Source organism: Carassius gibelio, chromosome B1 (assembly GCF_023724105.1).
Source record: "Carassius gibelio isolate Cgi1373 ecotype wild population from Czech Republic chromosome B1, carGib1.2-hapl.c, whole genome shotgun sequence".
Classification (NCBI taxonomy): domain Eukaryota; kingdom Metazoa; phylum Chordata; class Actinopteri; order Cypriniformes; family Cyprinidae; genus Carassius; species Carassius gibelio.
The window spans coordinates 11,571,028-11,585,979 of NC_068396.1; the positions used below are offsets into that span (position 1 = coordinate 11,571,028).

General features: G+C 36.7%; 2 protein-coding genes across 3 annotated transcripts; one reads left to right on the forward strand and one right to left on the reverse strand.

Annotated features, from left to right (window-relative positions):
• The first annotated feature begins 1,141 nt into the window (after positions 1 to 1,141).
• LOC127948367 (ADP/ATP translocase 1) lies at positions 1,142 to 3,518 on the forward strand. The gene is made up of 4 exons (XM_052544796.1): positions 1,142 to 1,324; positions 2,117 to 2,603; positions 2,693 to 2,833; positions 2,931 to 3,518. Exons 1-4 carry the CDS (start codon positions 1,214 to 1,216, stop codon positions 3,086 to 3,088), a joined length of 897 nt encoding a protein of 298 aa, XP_052400756.1. The 5' UTR covers positions 1,142 to 1,213; the 3' UTR covers positions 3,089 to 3,518.
• Positions 3,519 to 4,704: 1,186 nt separating this feature from the next.
• Positions 4,705 to 14,103, reverse strand: LOC127948555 (cilia- and flagella-associated protein 97). Of its 2 annotated transcripts, none has more exons than XM_052545030.1 (5): positions 13,904 to 14,103; positions 12,226 to 13,186; positions 11,862 to 12,151; positions 6,199 to 6,301; positions 4,705 to 5,221 (listed from the first exon to the last, which is right to left on the reverse strand). In XM_052545030.1, exons 2-5 carry the CDS (start codon positions 13,157 to 13,159, stop codon positions 5,130 to 5,132), a joined length of 1,419 nt encoding a protein of 472 aa, XP_052400990.1. In that variant the 5' UTR covers positions 13,160 to 13,186; positions 13,904 to 14,103; the 3' UTR covers positions 4,705 to 5,129. The 2 variants fall into 2 exon arrangements, with proteins under 2 accessions (XP_052400990.1, XP_052400988.1); XM_052545028.1 differs by having other exon boundaries at positions 6,154 to 6,301.
• Between the last annotated feature and the right edge of the window lie 849 nt (positions 14,104 to 14,952).

Genomic DNA, 14,952 nt, shown 5'->3' on the forward strand with positions numbered 1-14,952 from the left:
TTCAAAGGAGAGAGAAAGATAATTATATGGCTTTGTTCTGAAATTTGAGCTGATGTGTTATTACAGCCTTGCACCCATCTTAACTTCCATTGTGTTGTTAAGAAGTGTCTCCTGCATTGTTTTTAGTTACATACAAAACACCTCAAGGATAATACTGTAGTACTGTAGCCAGGAAACAGAACTTACTAACAGACGTGGGGTTAGGGGTGGGGGGCGTGGGTGGGGGGTTGTGAAGATGGGGCAGTGGATTCAAATATCTAAAACTCCAATCAGATTACGCAGGAGTTTGTGCAATGAACACACATTTAAACACTATTCAATGCCCACGTTACATATACATATAAAATTAAGTATTACAATAGCAATATTACTCAAAAAAATGTAAAGTTGTCAAAAAGAATATATAATTAAACGTTAAGTGTGACAACACATAATTACCATTCACAATTGGATGTTATATGGTAACAAACTAAGGTTCTTTGTCACTATAAATGAGTTTATCTTTAAAAAATAGCTGCCAAAAAAGTTCCTTGTGTCTTACTGACAAACTGTCACGTGACACACGAGTGGAGGTCGTATAACCTCAAAGTGAAACTTAGGGTATAATACATAGGGCGAGTTCAGAAAAAGTGGAATAGGCCTAGTTCTCTAGTTTCTTGATCAGTTTTTCATGTAAACAACGGGAACCATTCAAATGCAGTAACTAATAATTGGCAGTAAGTTTGAATGAAATGCAATGCATGTGTGCATTTAGAATCAGCACAAAATCACAAACACAAAACTTAATTGAAATAACATTCCTGTAAACATCTAATGCAATGTAGACAAGGCTCTGTGGTAAAATTACTACTGCTTACAAATTTTGCCTATTTTAATTTTATAACATAGCTATAAAACGTTGTCCCAGCGGTAATGAATCGAATAAGTTTTATGGCAATACATTGGTGGGCTATGAGAAATAACATTTGTCCTTTAAATGTCCCTAGTTCCATGACCCGGGACATTAACTAACTTACGTAAGACTTATAGCATATGACCCGGGATATTTATTCAGCTTCGAGATTCTGTTCGGTCTCTCGTGCATCCATCATCTGCTCCTCTCGCGATAATGAGTGCCGATATATTAGGAGCAAACACGAGCACTCGTCCATTTGAAGGGACGTCGCTGGGGTTCGTACTGTTGGTGAGATTGTTATTCAGGAGATAGGACATCATGTCTGACGCGGTGATCAGCTTTTTGAAGGATTTCTTGGCCGGTGGTGTGGCTGCTGCCATCTCAAAGACAGCTGTGGCCCCCATTGAAAGAGTCAAACTGTTATTGCAGGTACGGTTTAAAATCGGGATAAAATAAGTAATAACTATTCACAGTTATTTTAAATAGCTCAAAAATTGTGCACGAGTCACAGATGCTTAGATTAAAAAGTGCATTACACTTTATATTATTTTTTTAGAAAATTAATCGAATAATTAAACATCTACCACTAACCAAAAGTAAGGGTTTTACTGATAATGCACAATTTATGGCGCTGTCCATGGTGCTGCTTTATAAAGCGTTTCTAAAAACTGTAAAAAATAAATAAAAAAAAAACAAAAAAAAAAAACAAAACAGTAATTTCAGCACATAGTCAGTTTAATTAATGTTAAATTAATGTTATTTTTCATTTAAGTAGTGCATTTCCCAAAACAATTGTGGATACTAATGCTACACATTGAAATATTTGACCTTGAGAACTTCCGTCACTCTTTCCATCAGTGCCAGAGTTCATCAAGGCCAATCATGTGTGCTAAGATCGTGACGGTGAAGAGCAGCGATATTTGGTGTAAGTTTAAAGTTAAAAATAGTCTGGAGGCTGCAACCCAATACTCAAACCCCGCGCACAAGTGGGGTATGACGCCAAGTGCAGCTCGCGCACGTGGTCAGGCTGATCCCTGAGTGTAAAGAATAAAACTATTTTTATTTCAAATCAGAGACCGCTTTTGGCGTTTCCCATACAAGATGATCATGCAACATTGACACATAACCATAAATGAAATCTCGAAAATCCACAACATATTAACACAATTCATATATGATGTGATCACAATGATATAAAGTGTGCCACCTGCTGCTCCACAGGTCCAGCATGCCAGCAAACAGATCACAGTTGACAAACAGTACAAAGGGATCATCGACTGCGTAGTGAGAATTCCCAAAGAGCAGGGATTCCTGTCTTTCTGGAGAGGCAACCTTGCCAACGTCATCAGATACTTCCCCACACAAGCCCTCAACTTTGCCTTCAAGGACAAGTACAAGAAAATCTTCCTTGGAGGAGTGAACCAGAAGACCCAGTTCTGGCGTTACTTTGCTGGTAACCTGGCCTCTGGCGGTGCTGCCGGGGCCACCTCTCTGTGCTTCGTCTACCCTCTCGACTTTGCCAGAACAAGGCTTGCTGCTGATATCGGCAAAGGTTCAGCGGAGAGAGAGTTCTCTGGTCTTTGGAACTGCCTTGCCAAGATTTACAAGTCTGATGGTCTTAGGGGTCTCTACCAAGGCTTCAACGTTTCTGTCCAGGGCATTATTATCTACAGAGCTGCGTACTTTGGTGTCTATGATACAGCTAAAGGTAAGCAACTAATGGAAAACATGTGACGTGGATAAAACAAACTGCTTGTCAAATATACCTCAATGACATTGCCTAACTCTGTCACTCAGGTATGCTCCCAGACCCCAAGAACACACACATTGTCATCAGCTGGATGATTGCCCAGACTGTCACAGCTGCTGCCGGTATCATTTCATATCCCTTCGACACCGTCAGACGTCGTATGATGATGCAGTCTGGACGCAAAGGAGGTAGGCCAAGGGATCAGGCAGTTTGGCACCAACTTTTTTGTATGAAAATAAAAGCTTCTTGATGATCAATCTAACGCACACTTTTCTTTCCCAAAAGCTGACATCATGTACAAGGGCACAATCGACTGTTGGAAGAAGATCACCAAGGATGAGGGAGCCAAAGCTTTCTTCAAGGGTGCCTGGTCTAACGTGATCAGAGGCATGGGTGGTGCTTTTGTGCTGGTCCTGTATGACGAGATCAAGAAGTTCACATAAACATTCTCCATCCACCATGTCCATCCCACCAAAGGAAACCCTGAGATCTGTGTGTGTCTTTATTGTGTGGAGTGTTAACAACCAGGGAGATGTAAGTGTACTTAGCCAAGCTGGCCCTGGGGTGGACTGAGATCATGTAATCGTAGGTAGCCACTGCGGCCTCCACCCCAACACTTGTAAATATATTTAAATCTACATACTGCCCCTCAGTTTTAGATGACTTTCAGTATGGTCAGGTTGAAAGTTATTATTTTTTTCTCATTTATTTATTTGAATCAATCAATAATGTTCTACAGTGGCTCCTCTCTTCAGCAGCTAGCTGAACACATTTCCTCCCGGACTGAAGTGGCTGTACACTGGAAAGCTGACTGTTCTTGTGGTGTATTCCACCTTATGTGTTCTTTTAATAAGAATAAAGATGAAAACACTTCTTGGTGCCTGTGGTTTCTTTCTGTGACATTATTATACGTCTCACTGTCAGATCTGACAAATTTAATATAACAAAGTCAAAAGTTTTGTGTCAGCTCTGTAATGGTAATGAACTCATATTAGTTCAAATTCCTTCACAAATGTTTACATGAACAGAATTAATGAACAACTATTGAAATTTCATCAGTGTCATAGGCTCCACAATATACATTACATACACTACCATTTGGGTTTGGGGTCAGTGAGATTTTTTCAAAGAAATCAATACTTCTATTCGTCAAGGATGCATTAAATCTAATAAATCCTGTTCTTTTGAATTTTCTATACATCAAGGAATCCTGTATCACAGTTTTCCCAAAAATATTAATCATCAGAACAACAGTTTTTAACACTGACAATATTAATTTGTTTTTTTACTTGAGAACCAAATCAGCATTTTAGAAAGATTTCTCAAAAATCACATGGCACTTAAGACTGGATTAATGGCTACTAAAAATTCAGCTTTGCCATCATAATAATTTACTTTTAGTTAGCTATCTCAGATTGTAATAATATGTATTTATTTATAATAGGTATATATATTTTTTAGCAAATAAATGCAGCCTTGGTGAGCCTAAGAAACCTCTTTTACATTAGAAACATTAAAATATCTTACCAACCTCAAACAGTATAGTGTGTGACAACACATTATCATAATATAATATTGATAAACAACAGAGTATAAAATTTAAATATTTTATATTATAACATTAATATATGCTTACAAATTCCTTAATTTACTTAATGCTGAATGTGCATTAAATAATGATCTGCAAAGAAATATATAATGTAATGCTTTTTAACTGCATTAAAGTGTCATCATACTGTTATAACAGCGATAGCCAAGTAAGCAGTAGTAACAGCAATGTGAGCAAAACAACAACAGAGGCTTCCTCGTAAATTACTAATATGCCAGTCTGTGTGCTTGCATAATTAGCTTGTTAGTCTGTCAGCAAGTGTCAATCAGCCTTTTCTAAAGCACTTTAGAAGTGACAGGTGAATAACTAGCATTGTTACATTAATTGTAACAGACGGGACACTGTCTGAGCATGTGTGTCACTTCATATCAGCATGCCAAGTATTCAAGTGTCATACAGCTGAGTCAATAAACAAATCACTTTGCTTTCTAAAAAATGTAACACTGGAAATGACCACAACTAATAAAGCTTTATTTCACTTAGTAATTAATTATTCTGATAACTGCAGCAATGGCTTTACATTACATTGCTTAAACATACATACAGTCTTTTTGCTCTCTGTCACATACAGTATAGGCACTAGTTTGCGTGTGAATGTCTCAGAAAATGGATAGTCACGCTTTATGGTCCTGAGCAGTATTGATTGAATTCACTTAGTTTCTTACCAAAGCTTAAAATGACATATATAAAAAAGTCATACACTGTCAAATAATTTAGCAGATTGTAGAGCTGTATAGATTTTCTTACAAGTATTTTAATTTATACCACTCCACATCTCCAGAAGGTTTTGCGTTGTGACCTGCAGTCATATTTTCTACTTACAGAACATGTTAGTAAAAAAAGTGTTAGGGGTAGAGAAGGAAAAAATATGAGGATCAGGACCAAGCAGGCCGTGGTGTTGTTCTTCTGAGTTTAGCAGTTTCCGGTCTAGATTTGTGAGGATTACTGCCAGGTCTTGAAGTCCTTCCTGTATTCATGAAAATACAAGAGTTGTGTTACTGGTACTGTTAATTTGAGGTTTAACAATATTAATATGTTTAACAAAATCAAATGTATGAAATTCAGTTAAAACACTTCGACATTACAAAAGTAGTTTGAGTTCAATACATAAATTTCACTAGTTAGACTCCTGTTTATTAGTAAATAAAGGCCTACCTAGCAAATATATTATATATTGTATAAAAGAAAGGATCCAGAAGTACAAAACATTACATATAGGCAAAGCACATCACAAATGGCAGTAAGGTACATGACTCAAAATATTATATTGGAATAAAAAAAACATCATAGACAATCAAACTCAATTCCCAACTCACAACTGTATAATGACATGGGTATGACACATGTATTACAAGGAGAGGGTGACTTATGAGGACATAACCCATGTCACCATTTTTCAAAACGCTTATAAATCATACAGAATTAGTTTGTTTTTTTTGAGAAAGTAAAAATGCACAAAGTTTCCTGTGAGGGGTTAGGGTTGGGTGTAGGGTTGGTGTAGGGCCAAAGAATATACAGTTTGTATAGTACAGTACAAAACCATTACGTCTATGGGATGTCCCCACTTTTCACAAAAACAAACGTGTGTGTTTGTGCATGTGTGTGTTTAAATATATGTCTTAAAGAAAAGTTCTTTTCTGAGGAGAAAAATTTATGCAAACAGAATGCACTATATTATATTTTTTAAGCACCACAGAATGCAGGATATTCCTATATTAAAGATATACATTTGAATCACCATTAGTAATTATTATTTATTTAAAAAAATATCTGCAACAGGCAGCTGAATTTGGAATAATGTAATAGAAATGACATGCAGATAACTGAACATACTCTCTTCATTTAAAGTGCTTCATACAAACTATGGTTTAAATGTGTATGTTGTGTGTAAGAAAGTACCAGGTGTTTTGCTGGACTTGAGTTTGACTGGTGGAATAGCTGTACTGTGTGTTCCCAGGTAATGGCACTGCCGCTGGTAATCAGCTAGCTGTTCATCTCGGGTCATGCCAGGAGTGGGCTTCACAGATTCTAGACGCTTCAGGAACGCCTGAAACCACACACATTTACATATACAATAACATACAAATCAATTGATTCATTAAAATTATTGGTTGAGGATACTTCCTATTAAAACTTGTGTTATACAGTAATCACAGCCAGTTCAGAAATTAAATTCACTTTCTGAACTGAATTCAACATACAGTGGGTAAAATATTTATTTGATCCCCTGCTGATTTTGTAAGTTTGCCCACTTACAAAGAAATAAAGGGTCTGTAATCTTTATGGTAGGTTTATTTTAACAGATTCAACCAAAAAACCCGGGAAAAAACACATTATACAAGGGTCAGAAATTGATTTGCATTTCAGTGAGTGAAATAAGTATTTGATCTCCAATCAAAACATGACTTTGTTCCTGGAGCAGAAAACCTTGTTGGCAAGCACAGAGGTAAGAGGTTAGTCACCAGGTTTGCACATATCTCAGGAGGGATTTTGATCCACTCCGCTTTACAGATCCTTTCTAAATCTTTAAGGTTTCTTGGCTGTTGGTAGTCAAATCGAAGTTTCAGCTCCCTCCACAGATTTTAGGATTGAGGTCTGGAGACTGGCTTGAGTCACTCCTTTGTCTCCTTGGTGGTATTATTTGGGTCATTTTCACGGTGGAAGACCAATCCACGACACATCTTCAGTGTTCTGGCTGAGGGAAGGAGGTTCTCATTTAAGATTTTATAGTGCATTTGACCCCCAATGTCGAAAGTCGTCCTGTATCCTTAGCAGAAAAACAGCCCCAAACTTTTCCACCACAGTGCTTGACTGTAGGGATGGTGTTCTTGGGGTCATAGTCAGCATTTCTCTCTCTCCAAACACAGTCAAAGAGCTCAATTTTGGTTTCATCCGACCACAGCACTTTCTCCCAAGCCTTCTCTGAATCATTTAAATGTTCAGTGGCAAACTTTAAACGGGCCTGTACATGTGCCTCCTTGAGCAGGGAGATCTTGCGGGAGCTGCAGGATTTCAGTCCATTGCGGTGTAGTGTGTTACCAATGTTTTGCTTGATGACTGTGGTCCCAACTGCCTAAAGATCATTAACAAGCTCCTCCCAAGTAGTTCGGGCTGATCCCTCACCTTTCTCATGCTAACCCCATTAGGCAAGATCTTGCAAGGAGCTTCAGACCAAGGCCGATTGATCGTTATTTTGTATTTCTTCCACTTCCAAATAATCATACCAACAGTTATCTGCTTCTAACCAAGCTTTTTGCTGGTGTCTTGTAGTCCAATCAAGCCTTGTGCAGATCGACAATCTTGTCTCTGACATTTTTTGACAGCTCTTTGGTCTTGCCCATAGTGGTGGGAGGATTGGAATGGAAGATACTGATTGTGTGGACAGGTGTCTTTTATACACCTAGTGAGTTTACATTAGAAGTAACTTCTTATAGTGGCAGGACTAATCTGTGATCCACATTGGGACATAACCAGTCGGTTGGAGCCAGAATTCTTGCTGGTTGGTAGGAGATCAAATACTTGTTTCACTTACTAAAACTCAAATAAATTTCTAACTTATATATAATGTGTGTTTTTCAGGATTTTTGGGTTGATATTCTGTCTCTACCTATTAAAATAAACCTACAATAAAAATTTCACTTGACAATTCATTTCTTTGTAAGTGGGCAAACTTACAAAATCAGCAGGGGATCAAATGTTTTCCCTACTGTACAAAATTAATTATTATTATTGGCCAAATTAATTGTTGTATAATGATGGTTGAAATAAAAAAAGACAATGACATGACATGACATGTCAATGACAATGTGCAATAATTTAAATTAAAAGTCACAAATTTACAAAAATCTATAAATATTTGATTATTACTAATTAATACTTTAACACTGTATAAAATTTTTACCATTAATTAATAATAATAACAATAATATATATATTTTTTGCATTACAGTGATGACAATTTGGGAAATATGTGCTTAATTGTCACAAAAAAATACCACAAAGGTCCTTTAACAGACTTTTAGTAAAAGGTTGATATATGACAGATATTTCATTTACATTTTTTTATTTATCCTAAATAGTAAAATCTTTTGGACACTTATAAAAGTAATATTAACTAGCCTCAAACAGGATAACCGAGAGAGTAGTGTGCCTACAACTATGTTCTCTGAAAAGCCACAGTGAGCCATTGAGAATAAAAATAACCAGTGCACAAGGATCAGAATGTCACAGGCTGTCATGCCTCCGTACGTCGGTACAAACAGCCGTTTGGAAACCTCTCAGTAAGCAAAACCCATGAAAAGAGCTGGGACTGGAAATAGAGTAAAGGTGAAGTTAGAGGACAGCTCGCTCACTGCTCTTAAAGAAAGAGAGTGGCTGTCTTGTACTCGTTCTTGTGTTCCAGCATTAGTTGCTAGGCAGTAAAATGCTAACAAGACATCGTGGAACATGCAGCCTGAGTCACAGCTCATATTCCCTTTTCTACTGATTAAGGGGTGTTTTATCTATATTTTATTTAATAAAAACTGGCAGAGAGGAGGGTCTAACTCTCTAAAGGACTGTGAGGTCTATAAAGATGGCCGAAAAAAGAAAAAAAAGAAAAGATGACCGAAAGAGAGAGTGAGAGACTATGCATGTGTAACAGTGAGCAAGTGAGGTTCAGAGCGAACTTCAGTATCCCTTTAAATTAGACAGTATTTTATTGCAAGGGAGAAAAAAAGGAAAAGAGTTTGCGTAATACGTTCTCTATCACTGGAGCTAGGGGGTGAATCCAGAAAAATGTCAAGTCCAGCATGTGGGTAAAACTGCTTCCACCTGTCTCCTCTCGTCTCAGTCAGGTGGTAACTGTCTCTCTGCTTTTACTGGCTGTGGCTGACAGCGCCCCTACCCCATGCACACACACACTTTCACAGAATACTAAAATAAGCACTCTGTCAGAACACTATTACATCAATGAATAATAGTAGAAAAACAATCCAAAAATACACTACCATTCAAAGTCTGGGGGTGGTAGGATTATATATTTTTTTAAGTCTCTACTGCTCATCAAGTCTGCATTTATGCAATTAATGTTATTAATTCCTGTGACGGGAAAAGCTGAATTTTCAGCAGCCATTAGACTAGTGTCACATGATCCTTCAGAAATCATTTAAATATGCTGATTTTGTGCTCAAGAAACATTTATTATAAATTTTCAAGGGTTAGTTCGCCCAAAAATGATAAATCTGTTGTTAATTACTCACTTTTATGTTGTTCCAAACCTTAAGAACTTTGATCATTTTCAGAAAACAAATTAAAATATTTTTGATTATATCCAAGAGCTTTCCAACCCTCCATAGACAGCAGTGCAACTACCACGTTCAAGGCCCAGGAGGTAGTAAGGACATCATTAAAATAGTCCATGAAACATCAGTGGTTCAACCTTAATTTTATGAAGCTACAAGAATACTTTTTTGCACAAAGAAAACAATAATAACGACTTTAACAAATGAATGAATTATTTTTCGCAAGCATTAAGCTCAGTTAAAAAACAAAAAAAGCAGCATTATTATATATTTTATAATTTACCTTTGTTCTACACCGCTCTGTCCCTTCTCCTATGAATGCTCTGATTTCCTGGTGTTATGAAGCCCCTCCCTCAGAAATACGCAACAGGCTTAGATTGGCTGGCTGGTCCAGTGTGTTTTGAAGTACAGTCCAGAAACGTCACATCTCTCACACCAGTGGCATTATACTGTAAACAATGACGTCTTCGATATTACTTGTCAATTTGACCCCAAATGAGATCCAAAGAATATTAGTTAAGAGGATCGCGCAGAACCTGTGCAAGCAAGCATGTTTCAGAATGGTATGTTTTTTTGTTTGTTGTTGTCTCATACTTTTAAATACACTGTTATTTGTATATGCTACTGCTTATGTTGGCTTCTAATATTCGGTTTTATCCTGATTAAAACTGTAATTCAGCAGAATACATGATCGCATTGTAGCATTTTTGTAAAGTGATTGTTTTTTTGTAACAGTAAGAAGTGTTTGCCAGCAAGTACTGTCCGCTACCATTGTAATCGCGTGCTTCTCAGATGTTTAACATTTTTGGTAGCTATGTGGAAAAATATCTGTCTGTCTAAACACAAAAGTGTATAACTGGAACACAGTTCATTGATGGAGCTGAGCTGATAATCTGAATAAGAGAGAGATGCAGAGTAGAGCGTGTGCAGAACAGGGGGACGTGAGGAACAGGATTAAGACCAGTAACTGATTTTGAAACGTGTGAATCCATTAGAATCGTTCGAAGACAGAATCCTGATTCATATATGAATAGATTTTTTTTTGGTGCACCCCATAGTTTTGGCACTGTGGCAACAACTCTTCCTCTTCTCTAAGCAGGGCAGCATGGCGGGGTTTCTAAACATTTCTGTCTTTTTGATATCAACAACTGGGAAGTAGCTCATTGTAGCCCCTACCAACTGTATTTGTAGGAATTCAACTGCCAGAATTTTTACATTTGCATTGAACTTTCAGCAATGTAACTTTTTTCTGATTTGTGTGCCTAAAAATGACTGATTTTGTTGCGGTAATATTTATGGCCGTTCTTATTGTTTTACAGTGAAAATATACCACAGACAACCTTCTAATACTGTTATTACTTTTATGACTTTGAGAAACATTGAAGGTCTCCAAACTAACATTTGAGGAAAACCAACACCAATGCCATGAAGTTCTACAGAAGGTAGCACCAGCACCTGACACTAAAGCACTCTCGCAGATGTATCTCTGAGATGTCAATTTGATGTTTGCATTTACATATATATATATTACATATATATAATAGACATTTAGAATGCATGTAAAACTTGTAAAGCTTCTGAGACCTTTATTAGAGTACACAGCAGATGTTTCCCAGATCTTTAGCAGACATCTTACAGATGCTCTTGTAAATCAGTCATGATGAGAACGCAAGTCTGTTCGTTCCATTTTTGGAACTGAGACACAAACTTTCTTTGACTGAATGTGCATTGCGATGACGTCACGAGACACGTCTAAGGCCAAAATCTGCAGCAATTATGAAAATTTGCGAGCTTTTGCGAAAATTTGCGAGCTTGCCTAATTTTGTGATAAATTCAGCGATCACAGAATCGCAAAATCCTGGATGGAAATCTTACGGGTTTGGAACGGGATGAGGGACAAATTAATGAAATAATTTTCATTTTTGTGTGAACTACCAGTTAAAAGAATGCTGCTTTATATTTTTGTGGAAATGGTTAATGAACAGAAAGTTCAGAAGAACAGCCTTCTTTGTAAAATGTTGTTTTGTAAGACATAGCTTTACTGTCACTTTTGATCAACTGAATGCATCCTTGCTGAACAAAGTATACTTTAAATATTTTTTAAATGCATATGCTCAACAACAGCACACTCAAATATAAAATCTCTTGCTTGACTGAGGCTGACAAATAACTGAAGTTTATCTCTTAAAATAGGAGTTGCTCTAAAGTGTGATTAAACTCTAATCTAATGTTAGAGAGGACTTCACTGCATAACTAAAAAGATGGGGAAAAGCTCCCTCTAGTGGAGGGAGAGAGAATATTTTCTTGTTACTTTAAAAGACTAACCAGATTTTCCTTCTGAATTCGCTCTTGCTCTCGTTGTCTGTTGAGGGTGCTGTGATAAAGGCGCATGGGTGGTGCACTACTCCTGCGACTGCTGGTTTTCGAGCAGGAAGACCTGTCGTTACGTGAACGTGACGATGACCGGGACAGTTCACATAATAGCCGCTGGTTCTCCCGATCGATATCCCGTACCTCTTCATTTTTGAAGGAATAGTTCTTACGGCTGCTGCCAACACTGCCAGGACTGGAGACCATAAGTACTCGGTTTAATTGTTTCTCTACATTTAAAAACGCTGCAAAGGAGAGAAAGAGACTCTTAAGAAACAACCACAACAACAACAACAACATCTCGATTCACAACACAAACCTGGTCCATCCTCTCCTTCTGAACTTATACTGTCCTGACCATCTGAAACATCATTTGAAACCATCTTCTCAGTAACACTGGGCTGTTGTTGCTGTTGAACATCTTTTGCCACAAGTTCAGAAGGCAGAAACACATCAATGAACTGAGAAGGACTAACATTTGGTGACGAGAGAGGGGTAACATCAGTAACGGTGTCTTCAGATTCTGCCGTTTCTTTTTGTCGTTCTTTCTTGTAAACTGAACCGACCCGCTGATGTTTTACAGGTGATTTCTGAGATTGAAAAAAGCTTCTCTTTTCACTACTGGGGGAGGACTCAGGGTCAGATTGTGATGAACGGCTACAGCTCAGCTTGTGGAATTTTCCCGCAGATTTTTTAGGTGTTCCGTGGGACACTTCCTTATGTCTCATTGATCGCGTGACTGGGGATATCACATCCTCCTCACTTTCATCGTCACTACGATGGTATCCATCATCATCGCTGTTAATATTAACATTGGGTTTACTCAGTTTAAAATCATCTTCCAGCTCTCTTTCCTCATCAGATGAGTATGAATGCAGACTAGATCCTTCATCTGATTGTCCATGGTTCACAGTCTCTGAGCTTTTGGCACTTGGGAGTGATAAAGAGTCTTTGAAAAATCCATCACTACTTCGTCGCTCTCTTTCATATGCTCTCTCTTCACTTTGCCCCTTGCTGCCCCGCTTTGAATCATCATCCAGTTTTATTTTATCTTTACTGTTCCTTACACTTTGAGCTTCACTTCCTATCTGATCCATTGAAACATGGGGTTCTTCACCTGTTTTCTCATTTTGTCTTTCCATGGCCTTCTGTTTATTGAGCGGCCCATCATTAGAAGCAAGTCCACTAGCTTCACAGTCACTATCAAAGAACGAGTGGTCAACTTCTCCCTCTAGCTCTTTGGGGCTGTACATTTCTGAACCGTGTCTTCCAAATATTTCCTGAATGGAAAAAAAAAAGATGCAGCAGTAAAAATAAATAAATAAACCTAAAAAGAATAAACCAGACAAACATTTTTATACATTTAAAATAATTATATATATATATATATATATATATATATATATATATATATATATATATATATATATATATATATATATATATAAATTCTAGCTATATTAATTTCTTTCTTTTCTTTTTTTTTTTATTCTAAAAATTAATCCTTGTCCAAAAAATCACAAACAACCGGAAGTCATGGGGGTTCACACATGGCCAGACATAGCACAATCCTATAAACAAACAAACAAATAAAAGTTATCTTAATATTAAGGGACTGGTAACCGATTTAACAGAAATGACAATATTTAAACCGATTATCAGTGCCTTTCTGTTGTTTCCTTGTATTAATAAAAACAACAATACACTGGAGAATCTTTCATAGCTGTTAAGCTAACGGGAAAAAGCTCAATTTACATTTACACAGCAGAGATGAGAGCAGTGTATCTGAACATGCTTAGTTTGCTTACAACACACACAGGGGACATGTTTTTGTTACAAAAGCTGTTTAGCAATGCTGCCCCAGAATTAGACTGGCAAGCTCTGCTATGTTTAATGTATGTTACATATTTTTTAAATTACAAATTAGACAATAAATATGGTGTATAGATGCAAAACTCGCACAAGTCATACGGCTAACGTTAGTTAGCAGCGCCTACCTTCTGAAATTCACATCAAAACATGCGCGAACGCGACACTGTCAAACTAAATCTCCAAAACACAAAGCTAACGTCTTCATTTTATTTCCCTGTATATCTTGAAATGCTGTCTAGAAAGATGTGTTGTTTTATAGATAAGAGCTAAAACAGGCTGTTTCAGTTGTCCACCTCACTAGGCACAGAAGAGTGTGTGTGGGTTCGTTAGCTACTGTAACTAGGTGACGTCATTTTCTCAAAGAGTTCACGCCGCAAAGACAGGGCAAGTCTGCTGTATTTATTTTCACTTCAGTTCTTTTGTTATTCTCTATCTAATACTGGTCTAATATATTGCAATGCGAGCAAATTATTTATTATTATTTTTAAGGTTTTTATGTTTTTGCACTGGTATTTTGTTTCTTACAACTAACGAACCTGTGATATTATACAGTTGATTTGTGAATCCACTCCTGTTTTTATACATGATCCACTCCCATATAATGTTGAATACAGTTGGGTCGATTCATTTTTACAGATTCTCTCTCTCTCTCTCTTCTTTTTTCGGGATTCTTTGATGAATTGAAAGTTCACTGTTCAAAAGTTGTGTAAGCTAATTATTTTCATTCATTTATGAGAAAGAAATTAATACTTATTATTCAACAAGTTTATGGTGAAGACTTAAATTAGAAAATATAAAATATTTATATTTTAATTTATATTTTGTTAATTTATATTATTAATAATTATAAAAAAAATAAGCCTATCACAAGTTCCAATAATAATAATGATAATAATAATAAAAAAAATAATAATAATTAAAAGGCACAACTGTTTCCAACATTGATGTGACACTGAAGAGTGGAGTAATGGCTGATGACCCGTTTAAAAACCCTTGCCATAGATGTCCCATGAATGAATGAATAACAAATGCTTTAACAACATTATTACATTCATATCAATACATTAAACAGAAGAGAATGTTAAGGATGTTTAAATGCTGTTAAATGCAAGTCAATTTATATCTTTAATGTCTATTTTATTATTGTCTAAATAATGTGCTGGACTAAATTGCA